The sequence below is a fragment of the Xyrauchen texanus genome, chromosome 48 (genome assembly GCF_025860055.1).
Source record: "Xyrauchen texanus isolate HMW12.3.18 chromosome 48, RBS_HiC_50CHRs, whole genome shotgun sequence".
NCBI classification, from domain to species: Eukaryota; Metazoa; Chordata; class Actinopteri; order Cypriniformes; family Catostomidae; genus Xyrauchen; species Xyrauchen texanus.
This window is the reverse complement of record NC_068323.1, coordinates 13,859,874-13,883,870: the sequence shown is the minus strand read 5'-3', so window position 1 is coordinate 13,883,870 and position 23,997 is coordinate 13,859,874. Positions and strand designations below refer to the sequence as shown.

The 23,997-nt window shown below is 40.6% G+C and overlaps 1 protein-coding gene across 1 annotated transcript in view; it reads left to right on the top strand.

The window, feature by feature from the left end:
* Positions 1-7,361: 7,361 nt before the first annotated feature.
* Positions 7,362-23,997, top strand: part of polrmt (polymerase (RNA) mitochondrial (DNA directed)) — a 73,889-nt gene continuing 57,253 nt past the window's right edge. The window contains exons 1-4 of the mRNA XM_052122368.1: positions 7,362-7,549; positions 7,953-8,051; positions 9,420-10,264; positions 10,673-10,806. Of these exons, the coding sequence (XP_051978328.1) occupies positions 7,408-7,549; positions 7,953-8,051; positions 9,420-10,264; positions 10,673-10,806 (1,220 nt within the window). The 5' untranslated portion in view covers positions 7,362-7,407. The remainder of the gene's footprint in view (positions 7,550-7,952; positions 8,052-9,419; positions 10,265-10,672; positions 10,807-23,997) is intronic.

Sequence of the window (23,997 nt, the reverse complement as noted above, 5' to 3'; positions counted from 1 at the left end):
GGATCTCCCACTTCAAGTCCTGTGAGATGGAAGTGCCCAGAAACCTGAATGACCTGAATGACTGCACTGCTGCCACAGTACTGTTTAGAACGGTGAGGGGGTCAATGTTGGGGTGTTCCTCCTAAAGTCCACAATCATCTCCATTGTTTTGAGCGTGTTCAGCTCCAGGTTGTTTTGACTGCACCAGTGAGCCAGCTGTTCAACCTCCCTTCTGTATGCAGAATCATCATCATCTTGGATGAGGCTGATGACAGCAGTGCCATCTGTAAACTTCAGGAGCTTGACAGATGGGTCCTTGACGGTGCGGTCACAGGGAGAAGAGTTGTGGGGAGAGCACACATCCCTGGGGGGCACCAGTGCTGATTGTACATGTGCTGGAAGTGATTTTCCCCTGCCTGTCTGTCAGAAAACTGGTGATCCACTGACAGATAGACATGGGAACAGAGAGTTGGTGTAATACACATTTCCACAAAATCCACATAAAGGGAGCATAAATGTAATCCATATGACCCCAGTGGTAACATCAATATGTTCAGATGTGATAGGTGTGGGTGAGAAACAGATCAATGTTTAAGTCAGTTTTTACCATAAATTATCCTCCCTGCCCCGTAGGGGGCGATTTGAGTGAAGAATGTGAATCACCATAAATAGAAGAAGAATGTGAAAGTGAAGTGGAGATTGACTGAGGATGTATGTGGATTTAGGAGCTTCAAAATTTTGACACCCATTCACTTGAAATTGTATGAACCTACAGAGCTGAGAAATTCTTCTAAAAATCTTTGTTGGTGTTCAGCAGAATAAAGAAAATCATACACATCTGGGATGGCATGAGTGTAATTAAATGATGAGGGAATTTACATTTTGGGGTGTACTAACCCTTTAAGGTGAGGGTTCTCTATGTGATACTCTTCAGTACAGTCCACTGTTGCCAATTTAGCAACTTGGCAACTCTAAACTCTCCATTTAAATGAGAAATGTCAGCCTACTATACAGTGATAGAAGAGCATTGAGAATTTATCTAGCAGCACAAGAGAGAGAGAAAGGAAATTAACCCCTGATCTATTATAAAGTATAGAGTTTAGTGAAATTAACATATGATGCGTCACTGTCAGAAATCATTGTGACACAGTAACACTGGCCAAAATAATAAACACTGATGGTTCAGCATCACACAACAGATATGTTAAAAAATCTGATATTTTACATATTATCTCCAAAAAAGCTCCACGTGAGGCATTATTACATGTGGATCTACACTGCCATCCAAAAGTTTGGAATAATGTACAGATTTTGCTGTTTCAGAAGGAAATTGGTGCTTTAAGTCACCAAAGTGGCAGCACCATCACTTTTTGAAAAATGTCATTTTTGATCAAATCTAGACAGTCCCCATTTCAAGCAGCCATCACTAAATTGCTAATTTGGTACTAGAAAATGACTTTTTATTATATCAAACACAGTTGAAAGCTATTTGGTATCTTAAATGAAGCTTAACAAGTCTTTGTGTTTGTTTTTGAGTTGCCACAGTATGTAATAGACTGGCACGTCTTAAGGTCAATATTAGGGCAAAAATGGCTAAAAAGAAACAGCTTTCTCTAGAAACTCGTCCGTCAATGATTGTTTTGAGGAATGAAGGATATACAATGCTTGAAATTGCCAAAATACTTTTCATGCAAATGTGTACACTACAATCTTCAAAGACAAAGGACAACTGACTCTAACAAGGACAGAAAGAGATGTGGAAGGCCAGATGTACAACTAAACAAGAGAATAAGTACATCAGAGTCTCTAGTTTGAGAAATAGATGCCTCACATGTCCTCAGCTGACAGCTTCATTGAATTCTACCCGCTCAACACCAGTTTCATGTTCAACAGTAAAGAGAAGACTCAGGGGTGCAGGCCTTATGGGATGAACTGCAAGGAAAAAGCCACTTTTGAAACAGAAAACAAAAAGAAAAGGTTAGATTGGGCAAAGAAACAGACATTGAACAACGGATAACTGGAAAAGAGTGATATTGGTTCTTAACCCCATTGAGCTTTTGTGGGATCAGATAGATCCAGCTTGTTCATGAATGTTCATTAAAATAGTTTTATTACAAAACACGCATAAAAAACACACAAACAAACAAATAATAAAAAAATAAAAAACATCTATCCCACTTGCTGAATGTTCAATTAGTGACAGCTAAATGATTAGTAGTAAAGTATTAGTTGTTAAATGATTTGTTCAATAAAAAATAAAAAAACACATGATGGTTCTTCAACACTACACCTTCAATTGAAAGAATTGACGTAGCTCTTTACGCCAATTAATTTACATATGTTAATTTGATGTCTTACATAATAAATCACGTCATCACATGATTTAGCTACATTTAGTGACATTTCAGAGAGCCTTTGGTGACTTCCCATGAGAAATAGTTGGCAACACTAGTACAGTCAATGGCAGACGCATGTGCTGATGACGTGGACTGTCCATGTCTAGACAGTCTAGAAAAACTGGGCCGCATGTACACACAAATTGTCCAGTGGCATGTGGAAAACCAAAGCATACTTTGGTCTTTAAATGGATTATGGGTGAGGACAGACCAAAATTTCCCTCCTTTTTCACTATAAATCATGACATCAGCACTTTCCTTGGTGACCATGATTTCAAGCTCGATTAAACTTTATAGTGCCATCTAGCACTCTGCATATGTTTCATGCGCTACGATGAGCAATCAAGCTTGAAATCATAGTCATGCCTAGAGACTGAAAAATATGTACACTGAAAAAGGAGTGACATTTTGGTCTGTTCTCACCCAAAACCGATTGATTAGCTTCAGAAGACATGGATGAATCCACTGGATTACTTTTATGCTGTCTTTACGTACTTTTTGGAGCTTCAAATTTCATTCCCCATTCTAAGTTTCTGTTTTGCAAAAGAGAAAAAGACATACTAGATTTAGACAACATAATGGTGAGTAAATGATTAGAGAATTATAATTTTTGGGTGAATTAATTATTAGCAATCAATTTCATAATAACATGATAGTCCTGAATCTCATAACAGACTGAAGTTATGCAACAATACTATAAACCTCTCATGTCAATCATAGACTTCCTGCTAGATTTCTCCAACCCAGGTGGCCAAGATAACCAGTGTGCCACACTGTGCGGTCTCCTCCATAAACATCCGTTTCTCATTCAGGATCTGTCCGCTGCCGCCACAACTGGAGATCAATCTACAGTAAGCCCATTTGAATTTCCTGCTTCGTGACCATTGTCCATTGTAGCTGAAATCGGTGATAAGTGTGTAGTCTGATCTGATCAACAGCTCATGAGAGTCTTCATCCTCTAGGGAAAGTTGAGAGAGATTTAAGAGTGATATCACAGACCGTTACATTTTCAAAGAAAGTCGATAGTCAGCGTGATTGATCAAACACTCATTCAAACACTGGAGATAATCTTGTTAGCGATAATCGGAGAGAGATATGGCTAGATGTGGGATACTTTCGGTGCTTACTGTGCAAACTCAAGCAAATCTGTCGTCCAGTGCTGTGGTTTTTTTGTTTCTTCAGATTTTTTATGCATATTGACTGAATTATTGGTATTGACAGGTACGGAGAGATTTTCCTAAATGTGTTGCATGAGGGTATGCTAACCTACTGTGTGGTTGTAAATTATACCAAGCATTGGTGGGTTTGAAGTACCAAAAAAGGACTAAATTCTGAGAGAGTATTTTTTCCTTTCCCAGGATTTTTCATTTTCCCCTTTTCCACAAGCCTCAACATATAACACTGTGTGTGTGTGTGTGTGTATATATATATATATATATATATATATATATATATATATATATATATATATATATATATATATATATATATATTAGAATAGCTAATATCACCTAATATTATACTGAGAAGAATAGCTTCTCAGTATAATATATATATATATTATACTGAGAAGCCATTCTTCTTACCACAATTGTACAGAGCGATTATCAGAGTTACTGTAGGCTTTGTCAGTTTGAACCAGTCTGGCCATTCACCATTGACCTCTCTCATCAACAAGGCATTTCTGTCCACAGAACTGTCGCTCACTGGATGTTTTTGGTTTTTGGCACCATTCTGAGTAAATTCTAGAGTCTGTTGTTTGTGAAAACCCAGGAGATCAGCAGTTACAGAAATACTCAAACCAGCGCATGTGACACAATCATCCATGCGATTATCTAATCAGCCAATCGTGTGGCAGCAGTGCATAAAATCATGCAGATATGGGTCAGGAGCTTCAGTTAATGTTCACATCAACCATCAGAATGTGGGAAAAATGTGATCTGTGATTTGGAACATGGCATGATTGTTGGTGCCAGATGTGCTGGTTTGAGTATTTCTGTAACTGCTGATCTCCTGGGATTTTCATACACAACAGTCTCTAGAATTTACAGAAATGTCTTGTTGATGAGAGAGGTCAACAGAGAATGGCCAGACTGGTTTGAACTGACAAAGTCTACAGAAACTCAGATAACTGCTCTGTACAATTGTGGTGAGAAGAATACTATTCTGAGATGCAGGTTGGTGCTGTTTTGGCGGCATGAGGGGAACCAACACAATATTAGGCAGGTGGTTTTAATGTTGTGGCTGATTGGTGTAATCAATCAAGAAGCTTTCATTGATGTTACACCGATGTCTCATAAATCAAATTGTGCCGTTTTTTTAATGTGTTTTAGATTGTTTTTCATGACGTAAGCGCATGTAATACAATGAGCAATAATGAGTGTAATAGGATGAGACTTTTCAGTACGAGAGTGAATCTGCACTGCATTTACAGATGATTGTACTATATTAAACTGTAAATAATGCTGAATATAATTTATAATAATGCTAAGGATCCTAATATTTGAAAGTCCTCCTGAAGGTGCCAAATGTAATGTCTAATTTCACAAGTAAATTTATACTAATGTATACTGGTACACATTATTTTACTGGATAAGCATACACTACCATTAAAATGTATTTTTGAAAAGAATACTTTAGAAAAATGTAGTCAGTGACAATACTATTTAAAAACCTGCAATATTAATTTTAAATACTTCAAATTTACATAATCAGTGACGTTGTACAAGGGTGTGTGTCTGACATAATTATGTATTTTCCAGCTTGGCAGAATTTCTATTCTGGTGTCACCATTGCCCTCTGCTGGGCTGATTTTTGTCCCACTCCATCCCTGATGGATAATTTTACTCTTTAATGAACAGTTCTTTTTGTTAAGTTTTACAAGTTAAAGGAAAGGAACTGTTTTGCATATGCCCTGAAAGTAATTTAGGCTAATTCAAAATTCAAACTTACCTTTTCAGGATTCAAGTTTGTTCAACGTTTCATGAGAGTACATAATTGTGAATTCATTACAGTAAATCAAACCAAATCTTTACGCCCTTTATCATTTCAGGTTTTTTTTATTTTTTATCACATTTTAATAAAATACAAGAAATAAAATGTAGTTATTTATATGATTAATCAAATAAATAATCAAAGAATAATTGATATTCAAAATAATAATTAGTTGCAACCCTATATTTCAGTGCTTTATTTCTTTCTTTCTTTTTTACAATAAATCTCCATTTCCAAACAGCCCTCATAAGCGCTCCATAGACTGCATCAGTGCCCTGCCCACTTATTCAGTGCCTGGGTTCCGGAAGTATTTTTCCCAGTAATTTCTTCCATATACTTTTCAAAAAACCCTCCATTACATAGTTGTAAAGCATGAACCAAACCAACAAGCTCCAAGGTAAATCGCAACGCTACAGACTTTATTTGAAGACAAAAAATTATTTGAAAATCCAATAAAAAAGTCATATATATATAAAAGTGTACTTGTCGTCTTTTACAAGGGTACGAACTACAATCCCATGAATCATTGTGAATGAGATTATTGAATATAAAACTATAGAAATGTATAGAACTATTTATTTTTGGTTGTTGATTCTAAGTATAGAAACAATATAGTTTATGATTATTGCGAAATATTCCGATATACACAAATATATAAGTGCAGAGAGATCGACTCGTTTGTGTCAAAACAATTATTTTCCATATACTAAATACTAAGGGGAATTAAAAATAATAATAATTTTTTTATTATCAGTCTGGGATATGTCAATGATTAGCAAAACATTGATTTTGATACATTATTATTTTTTGTGAAGTGTCAGATTTAAAATAATTAAAAACACACTCAGGGCATTAAAGGACAAAAATGTCCACGTCACAAAATTGCCATAAAAATATTAGATATTAATGTTATTTTCCACTTTCACTGACTTTTTTAACCAACATCAGTACTGATCATTTTCAGGATTTTAACCCATTAAATGCCAGTTTGTTTACATAATGCCATTGTTGTTTTTTTACACACACACACACACACACACACACACACACACACACACACACACACACACACACACACACACACACACACACACACACGTCGGTTTTACTATACTTGTACTTCATTAGATTTAAAGATAAACATAATTAGCTGATCTATGGACCTTTTTTCCTGATGAGGACTAGATAGAAGGTCCTCACAAGTCAGTTTTCTCAAGTTTTACTATATTTGTGAGGACATTTTTCAACAAGTAGGCTATAGCTAAACCTGCTTTTTTTTCCATTACTTTTTATATTACCAGCATACATTTGAATTAAAAGCTTAATTGAACAGTTAACACATTCATTTCATAGTTAGCAAGTCTCGCTTTTGCTTCTAAAGTGAGTATGGACCAGCATCGGAGTGGTTAACGACAGAGTTATTACATTTGACATAAAAAAATAAAGCCCTATATCTTTCGATCTTATAATCAACATTTTCCATTCCCACCCATATAGATTTCTTTATTTTTGTCCTATTTTTGCGTTAGGGTTCCGTTTCCCAAGATCGTTCAACAGGCTTAAGTTGAGCTAAAATAAAAGTTAGTACATGTAATTAACTTTCATGAGATGTAAGGGCTGTTTCGTTCCTACTTCCAAAATATTTGGTTGATTTCATTGTTACGAGAACAAAAGAAGGAAACTAAGAGAAGCTCTTAAAGATTTGATGCTTAACTTCACCTTAAGGTAGGCTACTTCCTTGGAGTAGCATTGTGACAAATAAATGGCCAGTTAATGATATTCTTGAATTTTGTTTTTTTTCCCCACTTCCTATCTCGGCTAATCTCCTGGTCCACACTTCAGTTCAGTAGGTGACGGTAGTGCACCTGTAAGCTGGTTTGCCAACCGCCAATAAACCATCAAGGAAGAAGAACAAGACGCTCGTGGCTCGTTTGAGTAGGACTCAATTCATTGCATCGCCTATGAACTAATCAGGTCTGAACAAACATGGCGGCCTTCTGCACGGGATAACGCGGTTGAAGAAAACTATTATGTCAACATGTCACTTTTGAGACTATGTGCCTATTCAAAGAGTTTAACTCGTGGATTTGCGGTCGAGAGAAGCGTTCGTCCAGTTGTGGATGCCGATTATTGCCGTATGTGTCTCAGAATACGGAATAATGCAGGGAGACAAATGCAAGGTAATAATGAAACAGTCCTTCAAATCACATTTTTTACTTTAGCTGCTACTAATTCATTTTAAATAAGATTTTTTTTTTTTTTTTTTTTTTGGTTTATACATACGCAGAATGTTTGTCAATCGCAACATAATTTAAAAGCTGAATCATTGGCTGTTGTTACATTTTAGTAATGGTGATTATTAATGTTGTGAGTGTCCACTGTCACAACAGGTCACAACATTAGGTGATTTGTATTATTTGGCGCCACGTCGGTCTAAAACAAAAGTAGAGTTGTGTCTGCATTTACTCTTTTATGTATTTGCGTTATGTCTAGATATGCAGTCCAGCTGCAATAATAAAGAGCATAGTTAGACAACTGTTTTATCCCACCCTTTGATCTACACTTTGATCCATCGTTTCTCAGATAACCCATGGGCAACAATTTACCAAAGACACTATTCAGCCATTCCTAAGAAGGAGGATGGGAAGAAAAGATTCTGGGAACAGTCTCAATTGTTGGATGGTATGTATGATTAATTGACTTATATTCACAGATCATCCATAGTTACCCATTAAAGTGTTCTGTATTACAAAATGGCATTTTCATTTTATTTAGGCTATTCAAATTTGCACTGTGGTCTTTGGAAGGATGACATTAAACATTTAAATTTCTGGATTGATTTGGTTAAAGGTGCACTCAGTAACTTTTGTCTTTGTGTCATCTTGGACTTAAACTGACACCTAGCGGCATGGATGCAGCATAATTTAAAATCAATAGTTTTCAGTTTCAGATGACATTATAGAAATGAAGTATTTACAGTCAGCCATGATTACTTTAATCAGTGAGTTAAAGTGTCCAATAGCAGGGCGGTTACTGAGATTAAGCGAGTAGTATTCAGCTGGTCATGCGATTCTAAAATGGCAGCCCCCATGTGCGGACCCTTTCCATGTAGAATAAAACAGCTTTTATAAGGTTACTGATATGACTATGAGTCTTCATATTAATGTGAGTATTAATGAATTCCTATATATATTGCAACATTCATGTCTTAAGAAGTTAAACCTTTTTTTAATTAGGAAAAAATGACATCGTGCACCTTTTAAGTTTAAGGAATAGTTCATCCAAAAATTACATTTCTCTTATCATTTACTCACCCTCATGCCATCCCAGTTGTGTATGATTTACTTTCTTCTGCAGAACACGAAGATTTTTAGAAGCATATCTCAGTTCTGTAGGTCCATACAATGCAAGTGAATGTTGACCAAAACGTTGAAGCTCCAAAAAGCATGTAAAGGCAGCATAACATTTATCCATATGACTCCAGTGGTTTAGTCAGTGTCTTCAGATGCGTTCTAATCGGTTTTGGGTGAGAATCTAGGCATGATCATGATTTCAAGCTCCATTACACTTGGTCCAAGGTGGTGTTATCGAGCTTGAAATCATGATCACTAAGGAGACTGCTGATGTCAAGATTTAGTGAATAAGGATTTATATTTTGGTTTGTTCTCACCCAAATTTAATTTGATAGCTTCAGAAGACATGGATTTAAACTCTGGAGTTTTATGGATTACTGTTGTGCTACATTTATTGCTTTATTGATCTTTAAAATGCACTTGCTTTGTATGGACCTACAGAGTTGAAATCTTCTTCTATAAATCTAAATTTGTGTTCTGCAGAAGTAAGAAATTCATACACATCTTGGATAACATGAGGGTGAGTAAATTATGAATAAAATAGTTTTGGGTGAACAGTTCCTTTAAGGTTAAACAATTACAATTTAATTGCATATAAGTTTGCAATTGATATGCTTCTGGCTAGATGCACAATGCTGTTTTTGTTGTTGTTGTTGAAGCACTTCTCTGACTTACTGTTTCAAAATTGTTCTCACAGTTCTGGACGCCAGAATCCAACAGCTACAATCTGACGTCGTTGTAGGCGTCAAACATTCAAAAGTGCAAATTGTCAAAGTTCAGCAAAGAGGAAAGGAACTTTTACATGGAAATACTCAAAAGAACTTGCCCAGTGACAAAATGGAAATGGCCAAAAGTGGGGCATCTTATAAAAAAGGAAACGCTGAATGTGGCGTGTCTTTCAAAACTCACGCAAGTCGCTGGATGGAGAAACTCAAGCGTGAAAAGTGGAATCAACCCAAGAAACAAACTTCACAAAGGATTCACGATAAGCCCGTTACTAGTAAAAGTAGCAAAGGAAGTTTGATGGTTCCTGGTACTTCTACAAAGACAATCACAACCGGAAAAAAAAGTAAGATAAAAACTAAAGTAGAAGATCCCAAATTGACTGCATCTACCCCAACCACCTCTAAAGACATCCCAAAAAAGTCTAAAAAGAAGATCTCCAGAGTCCCTGAAAGTTCAGCCAGCTGGTTTCCAGTAATGCAGAAGGTCTTAATTTCTGGCAGCGAAGTTGACCGGGTTTCCGAGATGTCTACAGAAGAGGAACTAGTGGTGCATGCAGGAAAAGAATTGGCAGAGGAATTGGAGCTAGATGTAGACCACCAGAGTCTGACCACCCCAGAAAAGCTTCTGGAAGATAAGGAGGGAAACCGCTATGGCGATCCACAGCTCAGAGTACGCTGTTATTTAGAGGCATGTGTGTTCAATGACGATGTTATTCGAGCTCAGAACTGCCTTATGTCTCATCACCGTCAACTATCCAGACGGAAGCAACTGTCTATCAGTGCCTACAACACTATAATGAAGATGTGGGCTAAAAAAGTATGTATTCATATATTGATATTTAGGGTTGGGTACTGAGAACCGTTTCCATTCTTTAAAAATACCTGAAATGTGACAAAATACCATCATGACTAACTACATTTCCATCCAAAGATTTGTTGCGATTCAAAGAAGTTTAGCGCATCAAAAATAAAGCTGATGGAAATGCAAATTATCGCTAAAATGTAACTAGTGCATAAACTCTATGTCGATACTTCAAATGTTGCAAAAAACTGGTTTGGAAACAGTTGGCATTAATGCAACAATATAGTGTCACATGAATTTACCCCAGTTGTTTGTTTGTTCGTTTAGTTAGGAACAATTATTGGATTCCCTTTATGCCTCTAAAAAGTCTTCAAACATTCTTTTTACAAGGATTGTATTACATTTATTTTCTATGTTTTGTAGGGTTCCATCAATCACATTCGTCGCTTGTTCATTCTGATTGAAGAAGCAGGTCTGAAACCCAACGCTGCATCTTATTGTGCTGCGCTGGAGTGTATGGGCCGCATGACTGACTGCTCAACATGGATCATTCACAGGTAACCACTGACAAAATTATTCAATCAACAGGTTCACTTTAATGCGTTCTAATCATAAGCTTTTTTAAGTTGGGGCTTACAGAATGTCAGTCATCACTCGCCAATGCATATTGGTCTGGAGGAGGTTTCTTTTAAGCTTTTTATTCACATCTCATGTTTTTATAGTGATTTGGCTGACTGTGTCATCAGAGCTTACACACAAAAATGGTTGTACTGGTTAATGTGACCAAGAATTATACATTTTACCAGACAAATTGGGAAAACAAATCTAATCTTATTGCAATGTTTAATTTGTGCCATTTTTGCACGGTGGGGATAACAGAACATTTGCAGTTATTTGCCAATTTTTTTTAAACATTAATCGATAATTCCAAGTATTTTCGGTTGATTTCTTTTTTTTGGGTGGAACATGTCCTATCACAATGACTATCAAATGATCTAGAAATGTGCGATGATGAAATTCAGTTTTAGTGTTGAAACACATTTGATAATAAAATGAATGTCTCAATGGTGAATCGATTGATAATTTATACACAGTTCCAGAATGTGTCTCTAGATGTCAGTGTTGCAGTGTGCAATTAAGTCACCTAGAGCAGGGATTTTCAAATTGGGTGAAAGTGAGCCTCCCCCTACAGAACTTGAAGACAGCCGTGACCCCCCAATACTAATATTAGTATTGCTTTAGGCTATGTTCTTCTCAAAATTAGTTTCATCAATATAAATAATTTTTTTATTAAGATAAACTTTTTTATTAAGCTATCAACATTTCATTTTAATTTCAGTTTCATTTTGAAATAGATTTCAAACACGTTTGTCTTTCTTTTTAAAACAAATTGTGAACATATACTTTGCAACACATTTTTACCACATACAAGCAATTGGGAAACGTAAAATTAGCCTTCTGAACAGAATCCTCCACAGTCAAAAAAACAAAACTAAGTATTCTCAACAGCCCTATAACCAAAGAGCCAACAAAATCAGACAGAACGAAATCGGCAAGATGGACAGCTCTATTTTCTGATCACTGAACATATAATCCTCAATGGTCAAATAACTAATTTTGAAACATGTTCATTAACAGTCACAGGCTACTAACATTATCTCAGTTGAGTGAGCTCTTTTAGAGATTTTAGGCTACTTAAGCCAATTCATCTTTGAAAACATCAGACATCAAACAACATCAGTTATGGGCCGCGCTGTTTTGTCACAGTATCAAATGCGTAAAAATCACTTCCACATAGGCCTACGTTAAGCAAAAAATGTTTTTATAAAAAAATCTGATTGCCGATTTTGCCTCTTCAATTTCATCGCCCCTACATAAGTGGGAACAATGAGTCTGACTTTTTGATGTGCATAGGTGATCGATGCGAGGCTGCACGGTAGAAAGGAATAAATGTAAATCGTCCTCCACCTGCAGCTTTGATCTGTATTTGTTTTTAAGCAGGGTCAAAGCGTGAAGGGGACGAGGACTTTCATAGCCTTTCGATAGAGGTGGGGAAACTCAGTCCTATACGTAAAGCAACATGATATGATGCTTCAGTCGCCTTAGTATTAACAGAGATTAAACTCTCTTTTATGTTTGCAACTCTTTCAGCTTTCTGTCAAAAAATTCAGTTGGCTTGGCCTCCAGACTAGAGTGCTTGGCCTCAATTTGACGCCAGAGCTTACTGGGTCTCATACTATCATTTGCTAGCACCTCTTTGCAAATAACACCGTGGCAGTGGCGCATCATCTGGACCGGTCGATGAAAATTCCAACTTTAAATATTTGTGATCGTACTTCATGTTTTTTTTTTGCTTGGCCCAGAATCTGCCACCTCTCCTGTAGACATTTGTATTGTAAACACTACAAAGTGATCCATTTTGCAACACATGTATGCATCACACGCACTTTAACACGCAAGCTAGCAGGACAGATGTGTATGCAGGGGAGGCGTGCCTCACCAATTGAAAACCTCTGACGTAGAACATAGACTACTGTATCCAGTCAAGACTTAGAGAAACTTGTTCATGCATTCATCACCAGTTGGGTAGACTTTAAAAAAAAATATCTTGTATTTTCTTTATCGTTTTTAAGTAAAGCACATTGAATTGCCATTGTGTGTGAAATGTGCTATATAAATAAACTTGCCTTGCCTACCGATAATTCTACTTTCTAGATTCCATTTAAGAATCCAAATTCAAAGTTGCATAAACATTCAAATTTGTAATGGATGTGATGGCGCACATTTATATGCTTTCTTGTGTATATATTTCATGAGCTTATCCATTCATGCACATTACTACAGGATTATTCTAAGCCAGCCTTGACCGTGTCCAAAATTAGAAATGTAAATTGTGGTCATTCATCTAAAGAGCGTTAACTCTGTGCTCTGTCATTTTCGCTCTGGTCATCTATTTGTTTTGTGTGCTGCTCTTTTCATGGAGGAATTTAGCAGAGAATACATACTCCCTGTACCTCACCTTGCATTTTAAAGGAAGCTCCTTGACAGAATGAGGTCAGATAAAAAAATAAAACAAAATTGCTAGACATTTCCCCCCGTTCTTGTCTCACCTTTTATACTGCTGCACATATTATATATTTTTTTATCGAGAAGAGGTGCCTGTTTTAATATTGTCATACAACTGTCTAGTCTGAAGATGATGTCTAGGATTCTTCTAGTAAGCAAAGTGCTGTATTTGCACAAAAATATATACAAATATACAAAAAAAATATGTTGAGATGTTAATCATCTAGTTCTGTGTTGGAATGAATCTGTCAAGAAGCTGCCTGGGTCATATTTTACCCCAAATCAAAAGAAAGAATTGCGCTTAAAGATGAATGTCGCATAAACGTTAAGATTTTTTGCATTGGGACATTATTTTAATTACGTTATTTAATTGAATTAAGTTCCCCTCTCCCCCTTAATTCTCATACAGTAAAACAAATACTGTATTACAGTAATGAGAATCTAATCTATTGAGAAAATATACACTGTTTCCAAACTATAGCCACCAGGTGTGAACAAAATGCATGTTTACATGATTTTACTGTGATAAGATCGCTAACTAAGCTTTTGTGTGTAAAGTTGTATCCAACTTCATTGCCACAATGTTATAACTAAACATTAAGTAGCTAAAACTACTGGAAAAACGTATCGGTTACCTAACGTAACCTCGGTTCTCTCTAGATGAGGGAACGAGTATTGCGTAAGCTAGCTTACGCTACGGGAAAGATTCATCTTTTCTGAGATATTGAAGCCAAAAAATTATCCTTAATTTTTGTATCCATTGTCAATGCAGTGCGACAGCTGCAGACCTTGAGCGGGCTAGCTAGCGAGCTCATAGGTTGCTCTGCGGCAACTGCTGCAGCCTATAGACGAGCTTGGGCGAACTCGCATCCAATGAGAGGCGTCCGCAGCTCACTGCATCAAAGCCCGCCAAAATGGGCATGACTTGAGTGCATATAAGCGTAGTTCGTAGGCTGGAACCCTGGTTTTCATTGAATGAAGCGAAAAATCGCCGCGGTGCGAAAGCACGGCCGGTTACGCAATACTCGTTCCCTCATCTAGAGAGAACCGAGGTTACGTTAGTAACCGATTCGTTCTCTTACGAGAGGTTCTCTCAGTATTGCGTAAGCTAGCTTACGCTACGGGAACCCTTTGTCAACGCCGTGCGCGCCAAGCATCCACTGCATGAGCCCCAGGGAATTAAGGGGGACCCGGGGAGCCCTTGTGAGTGGGGAATTAATATTTGGCCGGCAAGAGTGCGGGCCAGTGTGTGTGTAGTACATAAGCACATAGACAGAGCGGCGGTGCCGGTCTGTGTGGACTGTGTCCCATTAATGCAGCTCACCAGGGAGCTGTAGCGTATTAAACCGCTAGCAGTTTAGCCTGCAGAGCGGGTACTTCCAGATTGCAAAATCTGACAAAGGTGGAGGGGAAGCCCAGCCCGCTGCCACACATATGTCATGAATGGAAATCCCGCTGGACCATGCCCACGAGGAGGCCATGCCTCTAGTGGAGTGAGCCTTAATGCCTAGCGGGCATGGTAGGTCTTTTGACGCCGCACGCCGCAGCAATAGCGTCCACTATCCATCTGGACAGTGTCTGTTTCGAGGCGGCGAGACCTTTGGTGCGCCCTCCGAACGAAACGAAAAGCTGCTTAGAGCTTCTGAAAGATGCGGAGCGCGTTGTATACAATCTCAGTGCTCTGACTGGGCAAAGGAGATTGGCGGCGTTCGCTATCAGATGCTGGTAGCGCCGACAAGGAAATGATCTGTGCTCTGAAAGGAGTACCGATCACCTTGGGAACATAGCCATGTTTAGGCTTTAAAATGACCTTGGAGTCACTTGGCCCAAACTCAAGACACGCAGCGCTGACAGACAGCGCGTGAAGGTCTCCCACACGTTTGACTGATGACAGGGCAGTCAGAAAAACGGTTTTGAGTGAAAGGTATTTCAAATCCACGGATTGAAGTGGTTCGAAAGGGGGAGCTTTCATAGTTTCAGGAACTATAGAAAGATCCCAGATAGGAACCGATGGGGCGCGGGGGTTCATCCTTCTAGCTCCCTGAGGAAGCGGATGACCAGCTCGCTTTTACCCCATGACTGGCCGTGCAGGGGTTCAGCGAACGCCGCAACAGCCGCCACATACACTTTGAGCGTGGATGGGGATCTGCCCTTATCCAGCAGCTCTTGTAGAAATACGAGCAGCGACGACACCCCACATATCCGCGGGTCCAGGTCTCTGTCGGTGCACCATTTTGAGAACACAGACCATTTTGACGCATAGAGTCTTCTCGTGGAAGGGGCTCTAGCGTGTATGATGGTGTTTATTACTCCTTCTGGCAGAGCGACGGGTAGTCGTTGATCACCCACGCATGCAGCGCCCAGCGCTCTGGGTGGGGATGCCAGATTGTGCCGCGAGCTTGCGAGAGGAGAGCTGCTCTCACTGGGATGGGCCACGGCGCTGTCAGTGACAGCTGCGTAAGCTCCGGGAACCATGTCTGATTCTCCCAGCGCGGGGCTATGAGGAGCACCGAGTGACGCGTTTCCCTGATCCTCTGCGTTACCTGTGGCAATAGCGAGACGGGAGGGAAGGCGTAAAGCGGGCGTCTGGGCCAGTCCTGGGCCAGCGCGTCCTCGCTTCGAGAAAAATATTGGGCAGTGAGAGTTCTCTTTGGACGCAAAGAGGTCTATCTCTGCTCTGCCGAATAGGTGCCATAACGTCTGGACTGTTTGAGCGTGCAGGGACCATTCCCCTGGAGGAATATTGTCTCTGGACAGTCTGTCCGGGCCGTCGTTCAGGTGGCCTGGCACGTGCGTCACCCTCAGCGAGCGCAGGTGGCACTGGGACCAACTCAGTATGCGTTTCGTCAGATGGAATAGGTTCCTGGATCTGACACCACCCTGACGGTTTAGGTAGGATACCACAGATCTGTTGTCCGAACGGACCAGGACGTGGTGACCCTGAATGACCGGGAGAAAGCGCACGAGCGCGTACTCGACCGCTATCATTTCCAGACAATTTATGTGAAGGAGCTTTTCCTGAACTGACCATAGGCCGAAAACCGGAGAGCCCTCGCAGACCGCGCCCCAACCCGTGTTGGACGCGTCTGTCGAGATGACTTTTCGGCGAGATACAGCTCCCATTGTCACTCCCCGCTGATACCATTCGGCCACTGTCCAGGGCTGCAGAGCTGAAATACAGGTCTGAGTCACCTTGATGGGCTGGCGGCCTGTGGCCCAAGCCCGGCGAGACGCGCAGGTGTTTAGCCAATGCTGAAGCGGGCGCATGTGCAGTAAACCCAGCTGAAGTACTGCTGCGGCTGAGGCCATGTAACCTAGCACTCTCTGGAATTTCTTCAGAGGCGTGAGGCTGTTCATCTGAAAAGATGCGGCTAGTCGCTGAACACGGCACGCGCGCTGTGTAGATAAGCGAGCCGTCATTGTCTATTCCAAGGAAGGAAATTGTCTGACTGGGCTGTAGTGAGCTCTTGGTCCAATTGACTGCAAGACCCAAACTGTTCAGATGGCTGAGGAGAACTGCTCTGTGAGACAGAAGCTCCATATGTGACTGTGCCATAATCAGCCAGTCGTCCAAATAGTTCAAAATTCGCAAATCCTGACTCCGCAGGGGTGCGAGCGCCGCATCCATGCACTTCGTGAAAGTACGGGGTGCTAAGGACAGGCCGAACGGAAGGACGGTGTATTGATAAACCTGGCCGTCGAAGGCGAATCTCAAGAATGGCCTGTGATGGGGATTTATCTGAATCTGAAAGTATGCATCTTTCAGATCGAGAGAAATAAACCAGTCCCCCTGGCGCACATGCACGAGGAGTTTCCTGATTGTAAGCATTTTGAACGGTCTTTTTGCAAGCACCTTGTTCAAAACCCTGAGATCTAATATGGGTCTGAGGCCGCCGTCTTTCTTGGGAACAAGAAAATAACGGCTGTAAAGCCCCGACTCGCTCAGAGAGGGTGGCACTTTCTCTATGGCCCTTTTGCACAGAAGGCTTGCTATTTCTGAATGAAGCATGCACGCTGCTTCCGTGTTCACAGTGGTTTCGAGCCGCGCTCTGAAGCGAGGAGGGCGACGATCGAACTGTAGCAAATACCCCTGTTGTATTGTGCTTAACACCCACTTGGATATCCCTGGAATAGCTTCCCACGCTTTGAAGCGTAACGCTAGAGGGTGAATGGCCAATTCGCTCTGATTGCCGCACACAGAGCGCTGAACAAAATGTGTGAGCGCGTTTAGTGTGTTTATGCATGATTGCTCGCAGACAGCATGAACAGGCTGTTTTGTGAGTGACTTCCGATTGGAATGAATGGGGAAAGAGTCACATCTGTTACGTGATGCGCAAGCATAGTCATGGGCACGGGACTTACACACAGAGGAATGTTTGCTGGCCGTGTAACAGAGCGGGCAGAGAATGGGCGCGCGCACGTATTCGTGGGCGCATTTATTGACTCTAGCGCTCGAGCGGTTCGTAACCGCTTTATGTGAGCGTGCTCTGGTGGGGACACGAGACATGCAGTGCTTGTGTGTAGAGGTGAACACTGGATTGTGGGCACATTTTCTACACATAGGGCTGGTCGTGTGACAGAGCGGGCAGAGAATGGGCGCACGCACGCATTTGTGGGCGCCTTCATTGACTCTGACGCTCGAGCGGTTCGTAACCGCTTTATGAGAGCGTGCTCTGATAGGGGCACGGGATGTGTTATGCTTGTGTGTAGGGGTGAACACTGGGTTGTGGGCACATTTTCTACACATAAGACATGTTTGCTCTTTACAAGATTTATTTGGGTCGCCGTGAAAACGGCGTCTGAGTGCAGGCAAGCGGGCAGTGTCACCGGCTTGTTGGCTGCTAAATTCACCACTGCAGTAGCCTGAGAGAAGGGGACTGACAGGGGGCGAAGCTTTGACGGTGGTCCGGCCGCGGCGGGACTGAGCCGTCGTTTGTTCAACACAGTTAGGAAGACTTCGGCTGCTCGGGTTTCAGCGTTACCTTAGATCGAGGCCCGCGGGGGGGCGGCGGTCTGCGGCGGCTGTCTGAGCGCGATCGAGGGCGGCTGCCCTGTCGACGCTGAGAAGTCTGAGTTTGTTGAACTGGGCGCTGTGAAGAGGCTCGTGCAGGAGGCTGATCACGTGAGCGGCCTGCAGAGGAGCTAGCGCGACGCGGCAGGAAGAGGTTCATGGCTTGGGTGGCTTTCTGGACTTCTGAGAAGCGGTCAACAATGCCACTCACCGCGGAGCCGAAGAGACCGGTCGGAGAGAGCGGTGCGTTGAGGAACGTGGAGCGCTCTGCTTCTCCCATGTCGGCTAGTGTTAGCCACAAGTGTCTCTCGGTCACAGTCAGCGAGACCATGCACTTCCCTAGAGCTTGGGCTGCAGCTTTGGTAGCGCGAAGGGCGAGGTCTGTCGCGCTTCGTAGATCAGTAACAGCCTCTGGGTGCCTGCCTTTCTCAACCCACTCCCGAAGAAGGTCTGCTTGTAGGATCTGTAAAACGGCCATTGAGTGCAGAGCAGATGCGGCTTGGCCGGCGGCGGAATAGGCGCGGCCAACATAGGCGGAAGTCGCTCTGCAGGCCTTAGACGGGAGCACAGGCTTGGAACGCCATCTCGCGGAGGGCGGACAAAGGTGTGCTGCTACCGAGTCCTCGACCGGGGGGATGGAGGAGTAGCCTCTCTCAGTGGCGCCGTCCACCGACGCGAGAGAGGTGGAGACGTGGGAACGAGACCTGGCTGAAAAAGGAGCGTTCCACGACTTTGCAAGCTCCGTGTGTAATTCCGGCAGGAAGGGAGCGGCCCGGGCCGCGGGTGTAGAGCGGCCATGGCTTTGAAGAAAGCAGCCGTCGAGTCTGTTGGGTGCCTGCTCAGGGGGTGGTGACCACTCGAGCCCGAGGCGGTCGACGGCCTGTGTGAGGAGGCGTGTTAACTCCCCTTCGACTCCGGCGCGGGTCCTGCTGGATTCCTGGGCCGAGGAGGAGGCTTGGGAGCCTGACCACTCCTCGCTGTCCGAAGCCATGATGGAACAGCGGCCCTTATCCTCCGCCTCGTCATCCGAGATGGCAGGGGGGGCGGGGAGGGTGAAAACGATGCTCGAGGGAGAGGCTCCAGCGAGGCAGTCGCTTCAACCACAGTTTCCGGCAGCCTTTGTGAGTGGCGCTTCTTCCTGCGCGGCTGAAGGTAAGGCGGCGCGGCGGTTTCTGCTTTGAGCGCTCGAGTCGAGCCCGCAGGGTCGACATCGGTAGCTCCTCGCAGAAATCGCATCCGCCCTCAGTGAGGGCGAGATCTGCGTGCCCCAGTCCCAGGCAGAGAGCGCAGATGATGTGGCGGTCTCCTGTGCTGAGAAGGGCGCGACATGAGGCGCAAGTGGAGCGAGGCATCTTGAAAAAGACGCTCGTACTCTTTTGTGAATAGTTCGTGAGAACTAGCTTGCTGAATAAAAGGATACGTCGTCGGATGGCGTAGCTCGCAGGATGGCTGAAGGTGGCTGAGACGGCTGGCTTCTTCTAGCGCTGTCCACACTTGCTTGATGCCCCTCGAACGGCGACGCGGCTTCCAGGTCAGCGATGTGAAGAGCTTCGCTGAAGAGATGAAAATCAGGGTTCCAGCCTACAAACTACGCTTATATGCACTCAAGTCACGCCCATTTTGGCGGGCTTTGATGCAGTGAGCGCGCGGACGCCTCTCATTGGATGCGAGTTCGCCCAAGCTCATCTATAGGCTGCAGCAGTTGCCGCAGAGCAACCTATGAGCTCGCTAGCTAGCCCGCTCAAGGTCTGCAGCTGCCGCACTGCGTTGACAATGGATACAAAAATTAAGGATAATTTTTTGGCTTCAATATCTCAGAAAAGATGAATCTTTCCCGTAGCGTAAGCTAGCTTACGCAATACGAGAGAACCTCTCGTAAGAGAACAACTATTTAAACAAATTTGCAGCTCAAATACACAAGTTTTAATAGAAAATTAATGTAAGGGCTTTTGTAAATGTTCCCATGTCAGCCTTTAACCCTTGCATCAATTAAAAAAAGTTACACATAGGTTCATTATGGACAAAAATGGCCATGTCCAAAAACTGTCATAAAAATATTATAGATTTATATTTTTTTCCACTTTCACTGACATAATTTTTTTAACCAGCATCAGCTCTAATCATAATGACCAAACATTCATTCATTTTTGGAATTTTAACCCTTTAAACGCTGGTTTGTTTACATAATGCCACTGTTGTTTTTTTAGGAAAAAATGAAAAATAGTAATTATTTTCAATTTAATAGATGCTAAGCAGAATTTTTTTTCTTTTATTATTAGAGCCTCGGATAGGTCAATGATTAACAACAACATTCATTTTGATGCTTTCATATTTTTTATGCAGTATCAGATTTAAAAAAAAGCTACCACTTAGGTCCATAATGGACAAAAATGGCCATGTCAAAAAAGTGTCATAAAAATATTATAGAATAATATTTTTTTCTACTTTCACTGACTTATATTTTAACCAGAATCAGTTCTAATCATAGTTACCAAACATTCATTTATTTTCATAATTTTAACACGTTAAACGCCGGTTTGTTTACATAATGCCACTGTTGTTTTTTATAAAAAATATAATAATTATAATTATTTTCAATTTAATAAATGCTAAACAGAATTTTTTTTATTTTTATTATTAGAGCCTCAGACACATACAAACCACACTCTGAAATCCATACCAACACACTCACACAATTATATATTCATAATGTATCTAATTGGCTCTATAATATGCATAAGCCAAAAACAGCAGAAAACAATAACAAAAGCGATGATATGCCAAACCTGAAAAAATGGCACGATCTGGTAAAAAGTATTTAAAATGTAAATTTTGAAGCCTTGCCAACATAATGAAAGCATGTTAAACAAGATTGCATAATTTTATAGTTAAATGGCACTGGGATTAAAAATCGCATTTTTAATGGGTTTCAATGTGCCATTTTTGTCCAAAACGACGCTAAGAGGGAGTATTTTGTGTAACTAGTGCAAAAAAATATTTTTTTAAAGAAAATAGGGTGAAATATTAAAATTCCAATAAAAATTCACACCTGTGGAAAATTTTATGCAGTTAGCATTAACACAGACAAAGTTATCAAAAAAACAAAACTGAAAAAGCCAAAAATGTCCACAAGGATGCACAAGGGTTAAACAGTGCAAAAGTTGCCCCATTCTCTTCCATTGTAAGTGCATCACTGTAACATCGATTTTTGCTGCTTTTTTATTTTTTTTTAAAGAAAAGGACAAGTTGAAATAATTTTTTGTGGTAACCGACAATAATCAACATTATGCCACAAATACTGCTGACTTAACTTGTATTGAATATTCCTTTAATAGACCTAAGAATAGGCTTATTTATTATGTAGAAAAATGTTTTTCCTTTCGATTTTGGGATGAAAAACGACATGCACAGGTTTTTCATCATATTCACCCTTCTAAAAATTTATTAAAAGGGGGCAATCAAAAACAATCAATAAAACTTCACAAAACATTTGTTGAATGTTGTTCTAATATCTGATAGGGAACATTTTTGCACATTGGCTATTGAAAATAACAAAAGCTCTACATTGTATGCATACATTACATCGAATAGACGTCTCTGCGACTCTCTGGGATACTTGATTCTGATTGATCAATGATGGCATCTAGGTCTGATATTGCTCAGTAACAACTGTACGTCCACATATCAGACCGTTCATCGGGGTATTTGCCGGCCATCATTCCTGCTTCTTGGATCACTGTGCAATCTCAAAAGTTAAGCTAATAAAATAATTTCTGCTCAAATGTTTCATGTGCATTTAATAATTTTTTTTGCAAGTAGTCTTCTAATAAGATAAACAATGAGCAGTAAGGTGTTAATTAATTACAAAACAAACACCAACAGAACTCCGATGCAAACCGGAGGTGGATTTCAGCTGTTCAGCTATTTATTGCTTCACACATAATTACATTATTTCAATGAAATCAGTGTATGTCCATTTATTCATTTATTTGGCAAAGTAGTCTTGTGATAGGCTGGATAATGAGGAGTCCGATGGTTATTTTCACAAAATAAAGTCCTGATCACCCTGACTCGACATTATGACGGCCTATAATGCCATGTGTATCAAATAAGATACACAATGTTTGATGGCTCCTGTCTCGCTCTCTGTTCAAGCTGAAAAGCAAAAAAACTTATGTTGTGTAAGTTTCACATGCTTATGGCCCCATCTAGTGGTTATTTTGAAAAAATGGTTTCAATCTTTCTATCGATCTATTTAAAATATCAGCGGATTTCCGTGACTTATGTTGGGATGAATGACCGCTTATTTTAATAAATTAAAATTGACAGTAATGATTATATTGTTATTGATATTTTAAAATGAGTGTTTACTGAATATAAGCAGCTCATTCTTGGTTAAAAGTTTGTATATTATTTTATTGAAAAAGCATGTTGAAATTACATGTATCAAATATGATTCTCTAGGCTTTTGATGTATATCTCTCAATCACCATTCTATTCCATTCATTTCCACCACAAAGATAAAAACACAGAGCTTTGAAAATTCTGACATATACTATTTAAAGTGTGAACTAATATTTAAGTATTTTCATACAGTATATGCAGCCTTTTCTGTCATTATTTTACATTACAAGCTATGATGGATACCATCTTACCATGAGTTCCTGAGACCCAGTGAAATTTTTTTTACACTTTCCCTTGTTTAAATGTCCAATATAGTGTTTGGTGCATAAAATGGATATGATAAAAATTATAGATTTTTTTTAAATATTTTATTCATATTATATTTGATGTGCTGAATTTATCTGATATATATATATATATATATATATATCAATCCATATTTATAGACCAAGGAGAGGAAGTTTTCATGGCCAAACTCAAACATTTGGGATCTCTGAAAAGCTCAGGGGGTCCTCTGATAATACCCCAAGATTTACACTGTAGCATGTATGGGCTAAGAAAACTTAAATATCAAATGTCCTACACAAAAATCAATGGTGGGGCTTAGAAGGATAATGACCTTTTATAGCCTAATGTATCAAATATGGTACGTACATAATAAAAAAAAATATGTGCAAGATTTTTTTAACAATTTCTTTTTAAATTTTGTCTAATAGTACAAAAACAATTTAATGTCAAAAGAATTTGAAAAAACAAATGTCAGGCTTTACATGGTTAATTATTCTACTCACACCCTTACCTTCCCTTCTTGAAGAAACAGACTCTACTGTGCATGCATTTCTCCTCCTAAGATTTGTAACCTGTCATTAGCGACTTGTGTTACCATACTGTAACAGGACTTGAAAGAGATCCACCTGATTTTATCAGGCCTCATGTGCAGTTGGTAGATGCTGAAGGTTACTGCTAAGGCAATGTGGTGTCTTCCAATAACAAAACAGAGGGACAGGTGCTGGGTTGCATTTGGCAACTGCTTGGGAGATCGATCGCTGTAAGCTGATAGCAAAAACAGACTGTTCTGCTCTAGAAGTCTTCTTTCTTCAAACCCCACTGGAGCCTTTTATATCCTGTCCTCCCTTTTCAATTTGTCTTCTTGCTCTCGTCTGGCATGGCTGTTGCAGCCTTCGTTGCAATCCAAACTTCCTGATGTGTCTGTCTTTTGGTTTCATTAAGGTCTTTCCTTTTCCTCATTCGCCTTCCTCCCATCTTG